The sequence below is a fragment of the Nerophis lumbriciformis genome, linkage group LG13 (assembly GCF_033978685.3).
Source record: "Nerophis lumbriciformis linkage group LG13, RoL_Nlum_v2.1, whole genome shotgun sequence".
Taxonomy (NCBI): domain Eukaryota; kingdom Metazoa; phylum Chordata; class Actinopteri; order Syngnathiformes; family Syngnathidae; genus Nerophis; species Nerophis lumbriciformis.
In genome coordinates, this window is record NC_084560.2 from 27627990 (window position 1) to 27650759 (window position 22770).

General features: G+C 39.5%; 3 protein-coding genes and 1 pseudogene across 3 annotated transcripts; all 4 read right to left on the reverse strand.

Moving 5' to 3' along the window:
* Nucleotides 1–104: 104 nt before the first annotated feature.
* LOC133613979 (NAD(P)H dehydrogenase [quinone] 1-like) lies at nucleotides 105–5307 on the reverse strand (annotated as a pseudogene).
* Nucleotides 5308–6925: 1618 nt separating this feature from the next.
* On the reverse strand, nucleotides 6926–10283 carry LOC133613180 (NAD(P)H dehydrogenase [quinone] 1-like). Its single transcript, XM_061970576.1, has 5 exons — nucleotides 10231–10283; nucleotides 7681–7811; nucleotides 7497–7610; nucleotides 7330–7431; nucleotides 6926–7269 (listed from the first exon to the last, which is right to left on the reverse strand). The coding sequence occupies exons 1-5, from the start codon at nucleotides 10232–10234 to the stop codon at nucleotides 6973–6975; spliced, it is 648 nt and encodes a 215-aa protein (XP_061826560.1). The 5' UTR covers nucleotides 10235–10283; the 3' UTR covers nucleotides 6926–6972.
* Nucleotides 10284–11686: 1403 nt separating this feature from the next.
* On the reverse strand, nucleotides 11687–13575 carry LOC133613978 (ribosyldihydronicotinamide dehydrogenase [quinone]-like). Its single transcript, XM_061971910.2, has 5 exons — nucleotides 13395–13575; nucleotides 12441–12571; nucleotides 12262–12375; nucleotides 12095–12196; nucleotides 11687–12030 (listed from the first exon to the last, which is right to left on the reverse strand). The coding sequence occupies exons 1-5, from the start codon at nucleotides 13573–13575 to the stop codon at nucleotides 11734–11736; spliced, it is 825 nt and encodes a 274-aa protein (XP_061827894.2). The 3' UTR covers nucleotides 11687–11733.
* Nucleotides 13576–17511: 3936 nt separating this feature from the next.
* On the reverse strand, nucleotides 17512–20150 carry LOC133613179 (ribosyldihydronicotinamide dehydrogenase [quinone]-like). The gene is made up of 6 exons (XM_061970575.2): nucleotides 20061–20150; nucleotides 19817–19981; nucleotides 18273–18403; nucleotides 18095–18208; nucleotides 17925–18026; nucleotides 17512–17860 (listed from the first exon to the last, which is right to left on the reverse strand). Exons 1-6 carry the CDS (start codon nucleotides 20062–20064, stop codon nucleotides 17564–17566), a joined length of 813 nt encoding a protein of 270 aa, XP_061826559.1. The 5' UTR covers nucleotides 20065–20150; the 3' UTR covers nucleotides 17512–17563.
* Nucleotides 20151–22770: the final 2620 nt, after the last annotated feature.

Sequence of the window (22770 nt, forward strand, 5' to 3'; positions counted from 1 at the left end):
CAAAGTACTAAGGCTTAGAGAATTAGGCCCTGGTGTTGGGATCTGAACAGAAGGCACCAATAGCTTCAATTTACAATAATTCAGTACAGATTTCCAGAGTCATCTTAAAGAGGCAGGCTGCTTTTATTCAGTAGAGACAGGGTATCAAAGTTCAAACTCCAGCCCTCATCTGGTTGGGTGGCACACGTTTCCCCAGGTGGGTTCCTACAGTGAGGCCAAACTCCTGGCATGCATGTTTCTCCTGGACCTCAGGCTTCAGCTGGAAGCCCTTGTCGCCCTCAAAACAGTCCATGGGAGTGAAGGCTAGCGGGGCTTCATCCCGGAGACCTTGGCCAGCACTTGGAAGCCACAGTAGTGCAGGATGCCATTCTGCAGAAATATACATGTTTAGTGTTTCTAGGTGGTCATTGAACACGACATGTTGGTGTCATACCTGAAGTGGCCAGAGGGTGACGTTCATGTCTCCATTGATGCCATCAGCACTGAACATGGACTCATGGGAGCCAGTGGTGAAAGACAGCACAACCTTCTTGGTCTAAAGAACAGTGGTTATTTTTACACCATAAGTTAAAAATTGTTGCTTTTCTTCAAGTTTAAGCTCACCTTGAAGAGTCCCTGGCTGTATCGCTTGTCATCAGAGTAGGCGTATCCAAGTGTGAGCACACGGTCCATCCAGCCCTTCAGGATAGCACAAAGGCTGAACCAGTACATGGGGAACTGAAAACATTGAATTTAGTCAAGACTAAATGTTAAAACATTACTGATGGCACTTCAAACTATACCTGAAAGATGACGAGATCAGCCTCAGTGAGTTTACGTTGCTCCTCTACGAGGTCATCAGACAGTTTTCCTTCCTCCCACGCCACTTTGGTCTCCTCAGCATAACAGAAGTGTTCAGGATTCTTGACCGCACCTAAAACACAACATTACTGATTACAAGAGGCAAAAAGGGAGACAATACCATTTCTACCTTATTCAACATTTTATGGTCAATGCAGAGTAGTGACAAAATTCCAGAATTAGTTTATATTTAGACTTAGCTGAATCACTTTGGTACACCAGTCTTAGAACACGTGCGTAACAAGAAAAATAAAGAAAAAAAAGTAATGTTAACATGTTTTGCTTAATGGCAGTCATCTTTGTAGGATTTGATCATTTGTATGAATGAAAATAAGGTCAAACCCTTTGGGGGCAACACTGATATCATTTAAGTGCCTCAGACTGGAAGTCTCCGCAGAGATTGGAGAGAACGGCGGAAAAGATAATCAGGACTCCTCTTCCTCCTGTCTGGGAAATCGCAAAAGCCGCTGCCTGACCAGGGCTCAGAAAATCTGTAGAGACTCCTCCCACTCCCACCAAGGACTGTTTTCACTGCTGGACTCTGGAAAGAGGTTCTGCAGCCCCTGTAGCAGGTTCTGTAACAGCTTCTTCTCTCAAGCCATAAGACTCTTGAACGCATCATAATCCCTCAATTACCCCCAAAACAGATCAACTCGCTGGAATATAAAGACAATATAACATACATCCATAAACGTGGATGCATATGAAAAATTGCAATATATTTATCCATACAGTAAACTATATCTGCACCTTATTGCTCTTTTATCCTGCACTACAACGAGCAAATGCAAGACAAAGTTGTTCTTATCTGTACTGTAGAGTTCAAATTTGAATGACAATAAATGGAAGTCTAAGTCTCTTAAGTTGTGTGGTATAAGTGCACATAGATGTTTCACCATTGATGTCCTCAGCTGTTGCAGTGGCTTTAAAGTTCATGGCATAAAGATCAGACACTTGCACCGTGCAGCCCTGAGCGGTCAAAACCTTCTCTGCGACATCTTTCGCCGCACAATTGAAGGAGCCAGGGCTCTGGTGGGCGTACACGATGAGCACCTTTGATGCTGTCAACTAGTGATGGGTCCGGCAACACCGATGCATCGGCGCATGCGTCGAGCTCATAGAGTGAAACCCTGTGTCGGTGCGCGTACCGCTTTTTTTTTTTTTTTTTTTTTTTTTTTTTTTTTTTTTTTATGTCCTGTCCAGCTTCTCAGGCAAATCATATAGTTGATGTAGATGCCCATGTCGGCTGTTCAGATTTACTTTACAAAAGAGAAGTGTAGGATACTTCTCTTGTTGCCTTATTTGTATTTGACTTTATTAAATGTATTTATATTATCATTTAGTGCAGCCAGGCCGGAGCAGGAGGGGTTAGAAAGAGAAAAAAACGAAGACAGAGGGGGAAATTGTGGGGACAAGAGGGGGATTAGACAGAGAGACAAAAACAACAACAGCAAACAACAACAACAACAACAATAGAGCAACATCAGCAAATATGACATGTACAAATATGATGGTAAAAGTAATAGCAAATAAGCAGTTAGCGAAAAATAAAAAATAATACAGAAATGACAATGAGCATTATTACACTACAAATGGATCAATACAAATACCAATAGAAATAGCGCTATTGATAATGAACAATACCAATAATTTACCTTTATTATCAACAATACAGTTGTTTAAATGCAACAATACATATACGTAATGATAACTTGAGATACGAAAGAATGCAGAAAAATGGAGGGGGAGAAAGAGAAGCAACCTACATTAACCTTGTAGATTGTTATAGTCACAATAGGTTAAGCTTTGTCAGTGTGCCATGTGTTACACCCAGTTTACCCTAGGGCAACAACGTTAATATATGTTTGATGAAACGTGATTATGTGCATGAGTGTAAGTATGCATATGTACTTGTATATGTACAGAATGTGTATATGTGTTTGTACAATGAATGTATATGTACAGAATGTGTATATGTGTTTGTACAGTGAATGTATATGTACAGTTTGTGTATGTGTATGTTTGTATATTGAATGTGCGTGTGGATGTACGAACATTAGGTAGGTAAATATGTACTGTATTTGTGTATGTATGTGGGAGCGTAGGTACCTATGTACGTATGTGAGCATATGTGAATTTGCATGTACAATACATTCGACTCCCAGAGTGCGTGGGAGCCAGAGCACGGCCCCATCACCCCCGAGAGCCCAACCCACAAACAGGAGGCGTGGTGCCCAGGGAACCAGGGACCACCGCCCCCACGCAGCCAAGCCGGCCAGCGACAGGAACCCCAGAGCCCGACCCACCGTACCGCCCACAAGGGCCAGCAGCAGGCCGCAGACAGACGCACCCGGCAGAGGACAGGGCACGAGAAAAGCAGGGGACAGCCAGACCCCAAGCCAGCGAGAGACCACACCCCACACGGGCAGAAAGGCGAGACGCCCCGCCCGAGGGACCCAGAGACTCCCCGCAACCGGACGGGAAGACCGCCCCCGCCCCACCGGCAACCGGGCCCCCACGAGCCCACCCCCCACCCCCGGAGAGCGCGGCGAGGCCAGCCCCCGGCCACCCCACCCAAACCGGCCGCCGCAGGACCACCCAGGCACAGGGCCACGGGAACCACCCACCCCACCCGCAGGGACCCCAACGATGGAGATGGAACAACCAGCAACCGCCCCGCCAAGCCCCCCCCCCTGAGGGAGGGGAAAATTAAAAAATAATATTAATAAAATATATTAAAAAATAAATAAATTAATTAATTAATTAATTAATTAATTTAAAAAAAAAGAATTAAAAGAAGATCACAGACATGCTGACAAACAAGGTCACTACCCCAGCAACTGGCCGACTCGCAGCACCTCGGAATACCTTGCAGCACCAAGCTACCACAATAGACGCAGGGACTAGGCCCAACAGGCCCCAACCAAGACGGGCACCCGGAAGGGATGGACAGCGGGACCCAGGAGCTCCAGACACGCAGTTCGGATGCAGTAGCCTGAGGCGTCGACCCCCGTCTGACAGGCAGGCCCAAACCCTGTGTCGGTGCGCGTACCGCTTTTAGAAAGTCACGTGACCGATCATGAGCTGTTTTGGTCACGTGACCGATACGCGAACTGTGTCGCACTGACGCCTCCTCTGTGCCCTGTGAGCGGGTCTTTTCTACAGCTGGAGAAATAATAACTAAGAAGAAAAAGTGTCTAAAATTGAATACGTTGGAAAAACTTTTTTTTTTTTTTATAAAAATGTGTAAAAAAAATAATAATAATAATTTCCAGATCCACAAGCATCCTCATTCACAACACGTTCTCTTAGATTTCCATGTTATGATACATGTTCACATTATTTATTGACTGTATCTAAAAAAGACAAAAAATATATTTTTATTTAAATGAAGTTATGAAATAATCCTAAATGAAATACAATGACTTGGTTTATATTATTGTATATACTAGGTCAGTGGTTCTCAACCTTTTTTCAGCAATGTACCCCCTGTGAATTTTGTTTTAATTCAAGTACGCCCTAATCAGAGCAAAGCATTTTTGGTTGAAAAAAAAAAGATAAAGAAGTAAAATACAGCACTATGTCATCAGTTTCTGATTTATTAAATTGTATAACAGTGCAAAATATTGCTCATTTGTAGTGGTCTTTCTTGAACTATTTGGAAAAAAAGATATACAAATAACTAAAAACTTGTTGAAAAATAAACAAGTTATTCAATTATAAATAAAGATTTCTACACATAGAAGTAATCATCAACTTAAAGTGCCCTCTTTGGGGATTGTATTAGAGATCCATCTGGATTCATGAACTTAATTCTAAACATTTCTTCACAAAAAAAAAATCTTTAACATCAATATTTATGGAACATGTCCACAAAAAATCTAGCTGCCAACACTGAATATTGCATTGTTGCATTTCTTTTCACAGTTCTTTTTGACAGACATTTTAGTGACAAACCTGAGCTTGTGCTTCACTGAGTTTATGAACTTACATTCATATTTTGTTGAAGTATTATTCAATAAATATATTTATAAAGGATTTTTGAATTGTTGCTATTTATAGAATATTTTTTATAAATCTCACGTACCCCTTGGCATACCTTCAAGTACCCCCAGGGGTACGCGTACCCCCATTTGAGAACCACTGTACTAGGTCATAAAATCAGTGTCAGTTGAGTCGGTCCATAGGTTGCCTGTGGGGATTTTTAATGTCCAGCAGATGTCAGTATTTAGTGACACAGTATCAATACAGTTTTGCAATGTGTCGAAACGCTTCATGACGCCTCATTAACCCATCACTACTGTCAACACAAGAAAGGGAGAAGACGCAGTAGGAAGGTTGTAAGTAGCGACAAGACGTGACACAAACAACTTACTCATTTCTGAAGTCAGCACACAAAGTACACAACAATGTTGGGGCTGAGGTGAGTTGAGGAACAAACTGGGAGGTAACTTTATACCAAACAGCCTCATTAGTTCATTGGTTGTCACACAGGTGCCTGCAATTAGCAAATAAGACCATTGGCCAATCAGATTACTCTATGATTGGGGTGTCCAAACTTTTTCCACCTGGGGGCCACATACTGAAAAATTAAATTATTTTGATATCTTTGAGCTATTTGTTCATAAACCAATCAAAAGTGTATGTAAATTATAGGGCTGTGAATCTTTGGGCACCCCATGATTCCATTCAATTCTTGGAGGTAGCGATTGGTTTCCGAATCGATTCTCGATTCAAAATGATTCCCTGTTCAAAATCAATACTGTTATAATAACACTTGGTGCCAGTTCTATGATTGACTACATTCCTCCATGAAATAGATAATAAGCTCTGATTCATTTCAGTATTACTTCAAAGAAAACTGGTTTTGTTTAATACAACTCTACATAAACATTTAATAAAGTCAAATACGAATAAGGCAACAAGAGAAGTATTACACATTGTGGGCATCTACATCAACAATACGATTTGCCCAAGTGTCTGGACAGGACTAATACAATTATATTTTTATTTATTTTTTTTTATTTTTTTATCTATTTTTGTTTTTTTTAATTGATTAGGAATTAATACAAAGAAGAATTGCTATTCATTCGAAAACTTTTTTTTTGACACCCCCAGTAAATGATGCATAATACTGGTAAATATAGTAAAACTAGATATGTAAAATAGAGGTCAATAAACTTTTTGTTCACTTTTCTTTAAATCACAAAGCAGTTTTGGAGACATTCGATGGCTTATTTTTTTTTTTTTTCGGGAAGGGTGGGTGTTCAGGCATATTTTCATGAAAATTGTGATCATATGGTAAATTATATGATCAAGTTTATAAAGTTTTCATTATATACTGTATGATAACATATATAGATAATACAATAAACATTGAATTACTGACAACTGCCTAATTGATAAAAATGAACCTTTTTTAGGTTAACTTTAATTTGGCCATCTCTAAACTGTTGATCATGGATATTCAAATGTTAATTTTTGCACAACTTGCTAAGGGTCTAAATGGCAAAATGTTCAAAATCTCTTAATTTTCTGTGACATCTCGAGCACCCCCCGCGACCTTAAAAGGGACAAGCGGTAGAAAACGGATGGATTTTTAGTCGCTCTTTTGCAACCTACAAACAGGTACCTGGCCCCCTACCGCTGGGCTTTTGTCAAGTTTATAGAGTTCCTATTTAAATATATACACGCACCTGTGGATAGGCTGATTGGCAACACTACGTGGGCCCTCGTGTGTGAATGTTGTCTGGGTTGGCACTAAAATGAGCTGGTGACTCGTCCAGTGTGCAGCTGGGATATGCTCCAGAACTTGATCAAGTGAATATTGACAAGTTGTATCTAAATTCAAATTCAGAGCACTTTATTTTATTGGCAGTTTTAAAAAAGAAAAATAAATCCCATGTTTAAGAGTAAAAATCCAGGTTTGTGCATGTTTTAAAGTGCTAGTTGTGTTTCCAATTGCACAAAAGTTCCAAAACAAAAGTACTAAGGTTTAGAGAATTAGGCCCTGGTGTTGGGATCTGAACAGAAGGCACCAATAGCTTCAATTTACAATAATTCAGTACATATTTCCAGAGTCATCTTAAAGAGGCAGGCTGCTTTTATTCAGTAGAGACAGGGTATCAAAGTTCAAACTCCAGCCCTCATCTGGTTGGGTGGCACACGTTTCCCCAGGTGGGTTCCTACAGTGAGGCCAAACTCCTGGCATGCATGTTTCTCCTGGACCTCAGGCTTCAGCTGGAAGCCCTTGTCGCCATCAAAACAGTCCATGGGAGTGAAGGCTAGCGGGGCCTCATCCCGGAGACCTTGAAGTCGTGCACGCCATGCCTCCAGCATGGCGGCGCGCTCCTCCTGGGAGACGCGAGACGGAGCCCAGAAGATCTGAGGTGCCAGCACTTGGAAGCCACAGTAGTGCAGGATGCCATTCTGCAGAAATACAGGTTTAATGTTTCTAGGTGGTCATAGAACGACATGTTGGTGTCATACCTGAAGTGGCCAGAGGGTGACGTTCATGTCTCCATTGATGCCATCAGCACTGAACATGGACTCATGGGAGCCAGTGGTGAAAGACAGCACTACCTTCTTGGTCTAAAGAACAGTGGTTATTTTTACAACATAAGTTAAAAATGGTTTTTCTTCAAGTTTAAGCTCACCTTGAAGAGTCCCTGGCTGTATCGCTTGTCATCAGAGTAGGCGTATCCAAGTGTGAGCACACGGTCCATCCAGCCCTTCAGGATAGCAGGAAGGCTGAACCAGTACATGGGGAACTGAAAGCATTGGATTTAGTCAGGTTAACAGACACTTGTTAACATGTCACTGATTGCCTTCAAACTACACCTGAAAGATGACGAGATCAGCCTCGGTGAGTTTACGTTGCTCCTCTACGAGGTCCTCCGAGAGTTTTTCTTCCTCCCACGCCACTTTGGTCTCCTCAGCATAACAGAAGTGTTCAGGATTCTTGACCTCACCTAAAACACATTACTGATTACAAGAAGAGGCAAAGGGAGACCATACCATTTCTACCTTATTCAACATTTGTATGGTCAATGTAGTGACAAAATTCCAGAATTAGTTTATATTTACACTTAGCTGAATCACTTTGGTACACCAGGTGACCGACAAGCACACGTGCGTAAGAAGAAAAAAAAAAGTAAGTGTTAAAATGTTTTGCTTAATGGCAGCCATCTTTGTAAGATTTGATCATTTGTATGAGTGAAAATAAGGTCAAACCCATTGGGGGCAACACTAATATCATTTAAGTGCCTCAGACTGGAAGTCTCTGCAGAGAGTGGTGAGGACAGTGAAAAAGATCATCAGGACTCCTCTTCCTCCTGTCCGGGAAATCACAAAAAGCCACTGCCTGACCAGGGCTCAGAAAATCTGTAGAGACTCCTCCCACCCCCACCAAGGACTGTTTTCACTGCTGGACTCTGGAAAGAGGTTCTGCAGCCTCTGTAGCAGAACCTCCAGGTTCTGCAACAGCTTATTCCCTCAAGCCATAAGACTTTTGAACGCATCATAATCCCTCAATTCCCCCTAAAACAGAAACTCGCTGGAATATAAAGACAATATAACATACATCCATAAACGTGGATGCATATGAAAAAGTGCAATATATTTATTTATATCTGCACCTCATTGCCCTTGTATCCTGCATTACAACGAGCTAATGCAACAAAATTCTCTCATCTGCACTGTAGAGTTCAAATCTGAATGACAATAAATGGAAGTTTAAGTCTCTTAAGTTGTGTGGCATAAGTGCACAAAGATGTTTCACCATTGATGTCCTCAGTTGTTGCAGTGGCTTTAAACTTCATGGCATGAAGATCAAACACTTGCACCGTGCAGCCCTGAGCGGTCAAAGCCTTCTCGGCGACATCTTTGGCCGCACAATTGAAGGAGCCAGGGCTCTGGTGGGCGTACACGATGAGCACCTTTGATGCTGTCAACTAGTGATGGGTCCGGCAACACCGATGCATCGGCGCATGCGTCGAGCTCATAGAACGAAACCCTGTGTCGGTGCGCGTACCGCTTTTAGAAAGTCACGTGACCGATCATGAGCTGTTTTGGTCACGTGACCGATACGCGAACTGTGTCGCACTGACGCCTCCTCTGTGCCCTATGAGCGGGTCTTTTCTACAGCCGGAGAAATAATAACTAAGAAGAGAAAGCGTCTAAAATTGAATACGTTGGAAAAACTGTTTTTTAAAAAAAATAAAAATGTGTAAAAAAAAAAATAATTTCCAGGTCCACAAGCATCCTCATTCACAACACGTTCTCTTAGATTTCCATGTTATGATACATGTTCACATTATTTATTGACTGTATCTAAAAAAGACAAAAAATATATTTTTATTCAAATGAATTTATGAAATAATCCTAAATGAAATACAATGACTTGGTTTATATTATTGTATATACTAGGTCAGTGGTTCTCAACCTTTTTTCAGCAATGTACCCTCTGTGATTTTTTTTAATTCAAGTACCCCCTAATCAGAGCAAAGCATTTTTGGTTGAAAAAAAAAAAGATAAAGAAGTAAAATACAGCACTATGTCATCAGTTTCTGATTTATTAAATTGTATAACAGTGCAAAATATTGCTCATTTGTAGTGGTCTTTCTTGAACTATTTGTAAAAAAAGATATAAAAATAACTAAAAACTTGTTGAAAAATAAACAAGTGATTCAATTATAAATAAAGATTTCTACACATAGAAGTAATCATCAACTTCAAGTGCCCGCTTTGGGGATTGTATTAGAGAGCCATCTGGATTCATGAACGTAATTCTAAACATTTCTTCACAAAAAAAAATAAAAATCTTTAACATCAATATTTATGGAACATGTCCACAAAAAATCTAGCTGTCAACACTGAATATTGCATTGTTGCATTTCTTTTCACAGTTCTTTTTGACAGACATTTTAGTGACAAACCTGAGCTTGTGCTTCACTGAGTTTATGAACCTACATTCATATTTTGTTGAAGTCTTATTCAATAAATATATTTATAAAGGATTTTTTAATTGTTGCTATTTTTAGAATATTTTTTTAAAATCTCACGTACCCCTTGGCATACCTTCAAGTACCCCCAGGGGTACGCGTACCCCCATTTGAGAACCACTGTACTAGGTCATAAAATCAGTGTCAGTTGAGTCGGTCCATAGGTTGCCTGTAGGGATTTTTAATGTCCAGCAGATGTCAGTATTTAGTGACACAGTATCGACACAGTATCAATACAGTTTTGCAATGTGTCGAAACGCTTCATGAGGCCTCATCAACCCATCACTAGCGTACACGATGAGCACTTTTGATGCTGTCAACACAAGAAAGGGAGAAGACGCAGTAGGAAGGTTGTAAGTAGCAACAAGACGTGACACAAACATCTTACTCATTTCTGAAGTCAGCACACAAAGTACACAACGATGTTGGGGCTGTGGTGAGTTGAGGAACAAACTGGGAGGTAACTTTATACCAAACAGCCTCATTAGTTCATTGGTTGTCACACAGGTGCCTGCAATTAGCAAATAAGACCATTGGCCAATCAGATTACTCTGATTGGGGTGTCCAAACTTTTTCCACCTGGGGTCACATACTGAAAAATGAAATTATTTTGATATCTTTGAGCTATTTGTTCATAAACCAATCAAAAGTGTATGTAAATTATAGGGCTGTGAATCTTTGGGCACCCCATGATTCCATTCGATTCTTGGATGTAATGATTGGTTTCCGAATCGATTCTCGATTTAAAACGATTCCCAGTTCTAAATCAATACTGTTATAACACTTGGTGCCAGTTCTATGATTAACTACATTCCTCCATGAAATAGATAATCAGCTCTGATTTTTTTCAGTATTACCTCAAAGAAAACTGGTTTTGTTTAATAAAATTCTACCCAAACATTTAATAAAGTCAAATATGAATAAGGCAGCAAGAGAAGTATCACACGTTGCTCAGCAAATATGGGCATCTACATCAACATACAATTTACCCAAGTGTCTGGACAGGACTAATAAAAAATATATACATATATGTATGTATATGATCAAGTTTATGTTTTCATTATATACTGTATGACAACATATATAAATACAATCAACATTGAATTACTGACAACTGGCCACCTAATAAAAATGAACCTTTTTTAGGTGAATTTTAGACCATCTCTAAGCATTTGATCTTGGATATTCAAATGTTCGTTGCACAACTTGTTCTCTAACGAGGGTCTAAGTGGCAAAATTTACAAAATGTCTTTAATTTTCTGTGACATCTCCAGCAACCTCAAAAGGGACAAGCAGTAAAAAAATGGATGAATGGATTTCCAGTCTCTTTATCTCTGTTGTAACCTACAAACAGGGGCGTTGACGTGGGGGGGTAAGTAGGGATGTGGTACCAGGCCCCCCTACCGCTGGGCTTTTGTCAAGTTTGAAGAGTTTCTCTTTAAAATTGTACACACTTGTGGACAGGCTGATTAGCAACACTAAATGGGCCCTCATGTGTGAATGTTGTATGTGTTGGCCCTAAAATGAGGTGGTGACTTGTCCAGAGTGCAGCTGGGATAGGGTCCAAAACGTGATCAAGTGAATATTGACAAGTTTTATCTGAATTCATATTCGGACCACTTTATTTTATTGGCAGTTTTTTTTTTTTTAAAGAAAATCCCATGTTTAAAAGTCAAAATCCAGGTTTGTGCATGTTTAAAAGTGCTAGTTGTGGTTCCAATTGCGCAAAAGTTCCAAAACAAAAGTACTAAGGCTTAGAGAATTAGGCCCTGGTGTTGGGATCTGAACAAAAAGCACCAATAGATTCAATTGACAATAATTCAGTACAGATTTCCAGAGTCATCTTAAAGAGGCAGGCTGCTTTTATTCAGTAGAGACAGGGTATCAAAGTTCAAACACCAGCCCTCATCTGGTTGGGTGGCACACGTTTTCCCAGGTGGGTTCCTACAGTGAGGCCAAACTCCTGGCATGCATGTTTCTCCTGGACCTCAGGCTTCAGCTGGAAGCCCTTGTCGCCATCAAAACAGTCCATGGGAGTGAAGGCTAGCGGGGCCTCATCCCGGAGACCTTGAAGTCGTACACGCCACGCCTCCAGCATGGCAGCACGCTCCTCCTGGGAGACGCGAGACGGAGCCCAGAAGATCTGAGGTGCCAGCACTTGGAAGCCACAGTAGTGCAGGATGCCATTCTGCAGAAATATACATGTTTAGTGTTTCTAGGTGGTCATTGAACACGACATGTTGGTGTCATACCTGAAGTGGCCAGAGGGTGACGTTCATGTCTCCATTGATGCCATCAGCACTGAACATGGACTCATGGGAGCCTGTGGTGAAAGACAGCACAACCTTCTTGGTCTAAAGAACAGTGGTTTTTACACCATAAGTTAAAAATTGTTGCTTTTCTTCAAGTTTAAGCTCACCTTGAAGAGTCCCTGGCTGTATCGCTTGTCATCAGAGTAGGCGTATCCAAGTGTGAGCACACGGTCCATCCAGCCCTTCAGGATAGCAGGAAGGCTGAACCAGTACATGGGGAACTGAAAGCATTGAATTTAGTCAAGACTAAATATTAAAACATTACTGATGGCACTTCAAACTATACCTGAAAGATGACGAGATCAGCCTCAGTGAGTTTACGTTGCTCCTCTACGAGGTCATCTGACAGTTTTCCTTCCTCCCACGCCACTTTGGTCTCCTCAGCATAACAGAAGTGTTCAGGATTCTTGACCGCACCTAAAACACAACTTTACTGATTACAAGAGGCAAAAAGGGAGACTATACCATTTCTACCTTATTCAACATTTTATGGTCAATGCAGAGTAGTGACAAAATTCCAGAATTAGTTTATATTTAGACTTAGCTGAATCACTTTGGTACACCAGTCTTAGAACACATGCGTAACAAGAAAAAAAAAAAAAAGTAATGTTAACATGTTTTGCTTAATGGCAGTCATCTTTGTAGGATTTGATAATTTGTATGAATGAAAATAAGGTCAAACCCATTGGGGGCAACACAATTATTATTTAAGTGCCTCAGACTGGAAGTCTCTGCAGAGATTGGAGAGAACGGCGGAAAAGATAATCAGGACTCCTCTTCCTCCTGTCTGGGAAATCGCAAAAGCCGCTGCCTGACCAGGGCTCAGAAAATCTGTAGAGACTCCTCCCACCCACGCCAAGGACTGTTTTCACTGCTGGACTCTGGAAAGAGGTTCTGCAGCCCCTGTAGCAGGTTCTGTAACAGCTTCTTCTCTCAAGCCATAAGACTCTTGAACGCATCATAATCCCTCAATTACCCCCAAAACAGATCAACTCGCTGGAATATAAAGACAATATAACATACATCCATAAACGTGGATGCATATGAAAAAGTGCAATATATTTATCCGTACAGTCAACTATTTATATCTGCACCTTATTGCTCTTTTATCTTGCACTACAACGAGCAAATGCAACAAAAAGTTGTTCTTATCGGTACTGTAGAGTTCAAATTTGAATGACAATAAATGGAAGTCTAAGTCTCTTAAGTTGTGTGGTATAAGTGCACATAGATGTTTCACCATTGATGTCCTCAGCTGTTGCAGTGGCTTTAAACTTCATGGCATAAAGATCAGACACTTGCACCGTGCAGCCCTGAGCGGTCAAAGCCTTCTCGGTGACATCTTTGGCCGCACAATTGAAGGAGCCAGGGCTCTGGTGGGCGTTAGTGATGGGTCCGGCAACACCGATGCATCGGCGCATGCGTCGAGCTCATAGAGCGAAACCCTGTGTCGGTGCGCGTATCGCTTTTAGAAAGTCACGTGACCGATCATGAGCTGTTTTGGTCACGTGACCGATACGCGAACTGTGTCGCACTGACGCCTCCTCTGTGCCCTGTGAGCGGGTCTTTTCAACAGCCGGAGAAATAATAACTAAGAGAAATCGTCTAAAATGTAATACGTTTTTTTTTTTTTAAATAAAAATGTGTAAAAAACTTAAATTAAAAAAATTCCCAGTCCACAATCATCCACAACACGTTCTCTTAGATTTCCATGTTATGATACATGTTCACATTATTTATTGACTGTATCTAAAAAAGATAAAACTATATTTTTATTTAAATGAAGATATGAAATAATCCTAAATCAAATACAATGACTTGGTTTATATTATTGTATATACTAGGGCAGGGGTCACCAACGCGGTGCCCGCGGTCACCAGGTAGCCCGTAAGGACCAGATCAGTCGCCCGCTGGCCTGTTCTAAAAATAGCTCAAAGAGCAGCACTTACCAGTGAGCTGCCTCTATTTTTTAAATTGTATTTATTTACTAGCAAGCTGGTCTCGCTTTGCTCGACATTTTTAATTCTAAAAGAGACAAAACTCAAATAGAATTTGAAAATCCAAGAAAATATTTTAAAGACTTGGTCTTCACTTGGAATAAGCGGTAGAAAATGGATGGATGGATGGGTCTTCACTTGTTTAAATAAATTCATTTATTTTTTACTTTGCTTCTTATTACTTTTAGAAATACAATTTTAGAGAAAAAATATAACCTTAAAAATGATTTTAGGATTTTTAAACAAATATACCTTTTTACCTTTTAAATTTCTTCCTCTTCTTTCCTGACAATTTAAATCAATGTTCAAGTTAAAAAAATTTATTTTTTATTGTAAAGAATAATAAATATTTTAGCTTCTATTTTTTCGACGAAGAATATTTGTGAAATATTTCTTCAAACTTACTATGATTAAAATTCAAAAAAATTATTCTGGCAAATCTAGAAAATCTGTAGAATCAAATTTAAATCTTATTTCAAAGTATTTTGAATTTCTTTTAAAAATTTTGTTCTGGAAAATCTAGAAGAAATACTGATTTGTCTTTGTTAGAAATATAGCTTGGTCCAATTCGTTAAATATTCTAACAAAGTGCAGATTGGATTTTAACCAATTTAAAACATGTCATCAAAATTCTAAAATTCATCTTAATCAGGAAAAATTACTAATGATGTTCCATAAATTCTTTTTTTAATTTTTTCAAAAAGATTCAAATAAGCTAGTTTTTCTCTTCTTTTTGTCGGTTGAATTTTGAATGATAAAGATCAAATATGTTTCAAAATTTTATTTTAAATTTTTTCTTGTTTTCTCCTCTTTTAAACCGTTCAATTAAGTGCTTTTTTCATCATTTATTCTCTACAAAAAACCTTCCGTAAAAGGAAAAAAAAATGTACGACGGAATGACAGACAGAAATACCCATTTTTTTTATATATATAAATTTATTTATTTAGCTATTCTTGTGTAACTTACAAATGACAATATATTTATTTATTTAAGTGTGTATCAAACTGGTAGCCCTTCGCATTAATCAGTACCCAAGAAGTAGTTGTTGGTTTCAAAAAGGTTGGTGACCCCTGATTTTATGCCCTAGTAACTAGGGCATAAAATCAGTGTCAGTTGAATCGGTCCATAGGTTGCCTGTAGGGATTTTTAATGTCCAGCAGATGTCAGTATTTAGTGACACAGTATCGACACAGTATCAATACAGTTTTGCAATGTGTCGAAACGCTTCATGAGGCCTCATCAACCCATCACTAGTGGGCGTACACGATGAGCACCTTTGATGCTGTCAACACAAGAAAGGGAGAAGACGCAGTAGGAAGGTTGTAAGTAGCGACAAGACGTGACACAAACAACTTACTCATTTCTGAAGTCAGCACACAAAGTACACAACGATGTTGGGGCTGTGGTGAGTTGAGGAACAAACTGGGAGGTAACTTTATACCAAACAGCCTCATTAGTTCATTGGTTGTCACACAGGTGCCTGCAATTAGCAAATAAGGCCATTGGCCAATCAGATTACTCTATGATTGGGGTGTCCAAACTTTTTCCACCTGGGGGCCACATACTGAAAAAATGAAATTATTTTGATATCTTTGAGCTATTTATTCATAAACCAATCAAAAGTCTATGTAAATTATAGGGCTGTGAATCTTTAGGCACCCCATGATTCCATTCGATTCTTGGAAGTAGCGATTCAAAACGATTCCCAGTTCAAAATCAATACTATTTTAATAACACTTGGTGCCAGTTCTATGATTAACTACATCCCTCCATGCAACAGATAAACAGCTCTGATTAATTTCAATATTACTTCAAAGAAAACTGGTTTTGTTTAATAAAATTCTACCCAAACATTTAATAAAGTCAAATATGAATAAGGCAACAAGAGAAGTATCCCACATTGCACAGCAGATATGGGCATCTACATCAATAATATGATTTGCCCAAGTGGCTGGACAAAAAAAAAAAAAAATACATATATCGATTTAAAAAAAAAAATATATATATATATTTCTTTATATTTCTTTATTTTTTTATTTTTTTTATTCAATTTTTGTTTATTTAATCGATTAGGAATTGATACAAAGAATAATTGCTATTAATTTGTAAAAAAAATTAATGTTGACACCCCCAGTAAATGATACATAATACTGGTAACTAGATACATAAAATAGAGGTCAATACTTTTTTTTCTTTTTACTTTTCTTTACATCACAAAAGCACTTTTGGAGACGCTCTCTAGATTTTATTTTACTTTCAGGGAAGGCTGGGTGTTCAGGCATATTTTCATGAAAATTGTGATCATATGGTAAATTATATGATCAAGTTTTTATTATATACTGTATGACAACATATATAATACAATAATCAACATTGAATTACTGACAACTGGCTAATTGATTAAAATGAACTTTTTTTAGGTGAACTTTAATTAGACCATCTCTAAACTGTTGATCGTGGATATTCAAATGTTCAATGTTGCACAACTTGCTCTCTAACTTCAAAATGTATTTTTCTTTTAATTTGCTGTGACATTCAGCACACCCCGTGACCTTAAAAGGGTCAAGTAGTAGAAAATGGATGGATTTCCAGTCTCTTTAGCTCTGTTGCAACCTACAAACAGGGCCGTTGACATGAGGGGGTAAGTAAGGGTGTGGTACCAGGTCCCCCATACCGCTGGGCTTTTGTCAAGTTTATAGAGTTCCTATTTAAATATGTACATGCACCTGGGGATAGGCTGACTAAATGGGCCCTCGTGTGTGAATGTTGTCTGTGTTGGCCCTAAAATGAGGTGGTGACTTGTCCAGAGTGCAGTTGGGATAGGCTCCTAAACTTGAGTATTGACAAGTTTTGACTTCATATTCAGACCACTATATTTTATTAGCAGTTTATAAAAAAAAATTTTTTTTGAAATACCATGTTTGAAAGCCAAAGTCCTAATTCAGGTTTGCGCATGTTTTAAAGTGCTAGTTATTTTAATTGCATGGAAATTTGTGTGTGGCAGCAAATATGAGTTTAGGGTGGGAGGCTTTCAAGAGTTGTTTATGGGACCCCAGAAATAAAATTACACCCTGCCTAAATATAATTGTAATTTGCATGGCTAGAGTATATCATGCAGTAACTTTCCAGAAGAAATCTTCAGTTCAGCCTACAATGACTTAATTTCCAACAAAAGTAAACCTGATGCAGTAAGTTTAAGGTTGTTTTTGCTGTAAATATCCTAACATTAGCACTAATATATAAAGTGACTAAAACATGCATTTCCAATTGCATTGCACAGAATTAGGTCCGGGTGTAGGGATCTGAACAGAAGGCACCAATAACTCCAAATTGCAATAATTTAGTAGAGACTTCCAGAGTCATCTTAAAGAGGCAGGCTGCTTTTATTCAGTAGAGACAGGGTATCAAAGTTCAAACTCCAGCCCTCATCTGGTTGGGTGGGACACGTTTCCCCAGGTGGGTTCCTACAGTGAGGCCAAACTCCTGGCATGCATGTTTCTCCTGGACCTCAGGCTTCAGCTGGAAGCCCTTGTCACCATCAAAACAGTCCATGGGAGTGAAGGCTAGCGGTGCCTCATCCCGGAGACCTTGAAGTCGTGCACGCCACACCTCCAGCATGGCTGCGCGCTCCTCCTGGGAGACGCGAGACGGAGCCCAGAAGATCTGAGGTGCCAGCACTTGGAAGCCGCAGTAGTGCAGGATGCCATTCTGCAGAAATATACATGTTTAGTGTTTCTAGGTGGTCATTGAACACGACATGTTGGTGTCATACCTGAAGTGGCCAGAGGGTGACGTTCATGTCTCCATTGATGCCATCAGCACTGAACATGGACTCATGGGAGCCAGTGGTGAAAGACAGCACAACCTTCTTGGTCTGAAGAACAGTGGTTATTTTTACAACATGCGTTACAAATTGTTGCTTTTCTTCAAGTTTAAGCTCACCTTGAAGAGTCCCTGGCTGTATCGCTTGTCATCAGAGTAGGCGTATCCAAGTGTGAGCACACGGTCCATCCAGCCCTTCAGGATAGCAGGAAGGCTGAACCAGTACATGGGGAACTGAAAACGTCGGATTTAGTCAAGACTTCATGTTAAAACATTACTAATGGCCTTCAAACTACACCTGAAAGATGACGAGATCAGCCTCGGTGAGTTTACGTTGCTCCTCTACGATGTCGGCCGACAGTTTTCCTTCCTCCCACGCCACTTTGGTCTCCTCAGCATAACAGAAGTGTTCAGGATTCTTGACCGCACCTAAAACGACATTGTAATTAAACTACAGTTTTACTTCATTCAACATTTCTACAGGCAATACACAGTAGTGATTGAATTGCAGAATTAGAGTATAAATAAACTTAGCTAAATCACTTGGTGCACATGTTTAGGTGACTGACAAGCACATGCGCGTAAACTATGAGGTGTAAATTGGAAACATCCATCCATCAATTTCTACCGCTTATTCCCTTTGGGGTCGCTGGAGCCTATCTCAGCTACAATCGGGCAGAAGGCGGGGTACACCCTGGACAAGTCGCCACCTCATCGCAGGGCCAACACAGATAGACAGAAAACATTCACACACTAGGGCCAATTTAGTGTTGCCAATCAACTTATCCCCAGGTGCATGTCTTTGGAGGTGGGAGGAAGCCGGAGTACCCGGAGGGAACCCACGCAGTCATGGGGGAGGACATGCAAACGCCACACAGAAAGATCCCGAGGCCGGGATTGAACCCAAGACTACTCAGGACTTTCGTATTGTGAGGCAGATGCACTAACCCAGGGGTCGGCGACCCAAAATGTTGAAAGAGCCATATTGGACCAAAAATACAAAAACAAATCTGTCTGGAGCCGCAAAAAATTAAAAGCCATATTACATACAGATAGTGTGTCATGAGATATAAATTGAATTAAGAGGACTTAAAGGAAACTAAATGACCTCGAATATAGCTACAAATGAGGCATAATGATGCAATATGTACATATAGCTAGCCTAAATAGCATGTTAGCATCAATTAGCACTCCACACAAGTAAACAACAACAAAACTCACCTTTCATGCACAACGTTAGTTTTGTGGACAAAATGAGACAGAAAAAGAAGTGGCATTAAACACATCCTAGAAAGTTATACATGTAAACAAACTACACCTACGGTGAGTTCAAAGATTGCCAAAATTAGTAGGACAAAACAGCGCTCGCCAAATACTCTTATCAGTGAAGCATGTTTAATATAAACAGTGTGCTTTGTAACAATTAGAGAGGCTTGTGTCATGTTTGTCCTACAGAAACTATATTAAAATAGATTTTTTTTTTTTTCTTTTTCCACTTTTCAAAAAGCTCCAGAGAGCCACTAGGGCGGCGCTAAAGAGCCGCATGCGGCTCTAGAGCCGCTGGTTGCCGACCCCTGCACTAACCCTCTACCACCCTGCTGCCAATTGGAAACATGTTTTGCTTAAATTGTAGGAACACAAGATAGACTATTTTTTTCTATTATATGGATGACATGGTAGTCCATGTCATCCATAGACTTTTAAACCCATTCCATTGGGGACACCACATTTAGCCCATCCGTCCATTTTGTACCACGCAGCCCTTTCAGGGTGGGGGAAGACTATCCCAGCTGCACTCGGGCAGAAAGCACAGTGTGGTATAAGTGCACATAGATGTTTCACCATTGATGTCCTCAGCTGTTGCAGTGGCTTTAAACTTCATGGCATAAAGATCAGACACTTGCACCGTGCAGTCCTGAGCAGCCAAAGCCTTCTCGGCGACATCTTTGGCCGCACAATTGAAGGAGCCAGGGCTCTGGTGGGCGTACACAATGAGCACTTTCTTTGCTGCCAACACAAGAAAAGGAGAAGACACAACATTAGTGCAAGCAACAAGACAGTGGGAGGTTTGCAGGATACAACTTACTCATTTCTGAAGTCAGCACACAAATAAAGCACAGAACGATGTTGTAGCTGAGGTGAGGATCACAAACTATGAGGTACTTTTATACAGAAAACATGCGTTTCATTGGTTGTCACACAGGTGCATGCAGTCAGCAATTAAGGCCATCAGCCAATCAGATGACTCTATGACAGGGGTCGGCAACCCAAAATGTTGAAAGAGCCACATTGGTCCAAAAATACCTCCCAAAAAATCTGTCTGGAGTCACAAAAAATTAAGAGCCTTAAATAATAAGTGTTATACTGAAGACAACACATGATGTATGTGTCTATATTAACTATATTAGCCTACTATCAAAGGCTGACGCAAATGTTTGTCGACAGAAATTTAAATGTTTAATCTACACATTTTTGCAACATTAGAAATCATTAGTAAAGTGGAGGCTTCTTACAGGATGAGATAACTTCTTAAAATTACTGTCTTGGAATGGCCAAAGGTATAAATGTGTGTGTCCAAGTTTAAGGAAACTTCTAATGGATTTATTACAATCTTTGCAAATTGGGTAACGTTTGCAGTGGTCTGGAACAACATGGCACACAAACAACTATGAGAAATGCAGCCTATATTACATACAGATAATTTATCATGAGACATGCAAATATAAATTAAATACACAGAGGACATAAGTAAAGGAAATTAAATGAGCTCAAATATAAATACAAACGAGGCATAATGATGCAATATGAACATACAGCTAGCCCTAAATAGCATGTTAGCGTCAATTAGCTTGCAGTCATGCACTGACCAAATATGCCTGATAAGCACTCCAGCAAATCAATAATATCAACAAAGCTCATCTTTGTGCATTCACGCACAGCATAAAACGTTTGGTGGACAAAATGAGACAAAAAAAGAGTGGCATAAAACACGTCTTCTGTGGCAGCATCGGAGAAAGTTGTACATTTAAACAAACTACGATGAGTTCAAGGATCGATGAAATTAGTAGGACAAAACGGTGCTTGCCAAATACTCTCATCAGTGAAGCATGTTTAATATAAACAGTGGGATTTATAACAATTAGGAAGGTTTGTGTCATGTTTGTCCTTATACAGAAAATATTTTAAAACAATATTTTTTTTTTCCATTTTCACACATCTCTGAAAGAGGTCCATTGAGCCACTAGGGCGGCGCTAAAGAGTTGCGGGTTGCTGACCCCCTCTCTATGATTAGGGGTGTCCAAACTTTTTCAACCCGGGGCCGCATACTGAAAAACTTAATTATTTTGGTATCCTTGAACTATTTGTGCTTAAACCAATAAAATGTGTATGTACATGTAAATGATATAAAATAGTGTTACATATAATACATACATACGTAAAATAGAGACCAATACATTTGTGATTTTTTTTTTTTTACATCACAAAGCACTTTTGGAGATGCTAGCTGGATGTGTTCAGGCATATTTTCATGAAAATTGTGTTCATGTGGTAAATTATATGATCAAGTTTTGAATATAAATGTTGCACTACATCGTGTATGACAAGAACTGATATAGATAATTAAATAATTCACAATGAATTACTGACAATTGGCCACTTAATAAAAATGAACCTTTTGCAGTGAAGTTTAATTTGACCATCTCTAAACTTTTGATTGTGGGTATTCAAATGTTCCGTGTTGCACAACTTGTTCTTTAACGAGGGTCTATTCGGCAAAATTCACACCATGTCTTTTTTTGTCTTTTAATTCTCTGTGACTTTTCCAGTCTCTCTTTATCTCGTTTGCAACCTACAAAGAGGGGCCTGGATGTGGGGGGGTAAGTAGGGATGAGGCACCGGGCCCCCCTACCACTGGGCTTTTGTCAAGTTTGAAGATTTTCTGCTGTTTAAAAATGTAAGTTATAAAAAAAGGCGACATAAATTGTAAAATGAAATTAATATAGCCATGAAAGTTAAATTATTTGTTGCTTGAAGCAAATGAAGAATGACTAAGACTACACGCCCTATCAGAAATCCGAAATGGTTTGTTCCACCTGGAACTTTGAACACTTCATGCGACGCAGACGCCCTAAAGTCATCAAAGGATGGGGTGATGGTGGATAAATAGAAATATAATACATTTATTTGGGGCAGGAAAGAAGAACGTTATGTACAAGTTTCCATTTTGCGTTTCATCGCCCATAACTGTGGTGCGTTCAAAGACCCTCGAGTAACGTTACAAACAGATGCATCACTAGGTTTTAAAGGTCTTTTAACCCCCAGGAGGTGCACTAATAACATAATCATAATAATTTGTATTATCCACTGATAATAATCCTGTGTATCAGATGATCTTTACTTTATACTAAGAAATAAAGGGAAACTTGACAGATTTATAATCATGACAAGCTATATTTAAATTCATATTGTAGCCACTTTATATTAAATTTTTTGACAAAAAAAGATCTCATTTTTAAAGTGCTTTTAATTTTTCTAAAAGCTTTTTTTTTCAGTGCATAAAAACAAAGTATGTGAATGGGCAGCAAAGTTGGGTTTAGGGTGGGGGGGCCTTCAGGAGTCCTGTGTATAGGGACCGGAATTAAGCATGCCACCCTGCCTAAAAATGACACTGAGTTGTAGTCTGCACTGTCATTTGTCAGTGGAAATCAGCCTACATTTCCAACTTGTGAAAACAGATTGCATTAAGTAGAGCAGGGATGTCCAAACTTTTATACTTGGGCTAAAAAAAATTTGGC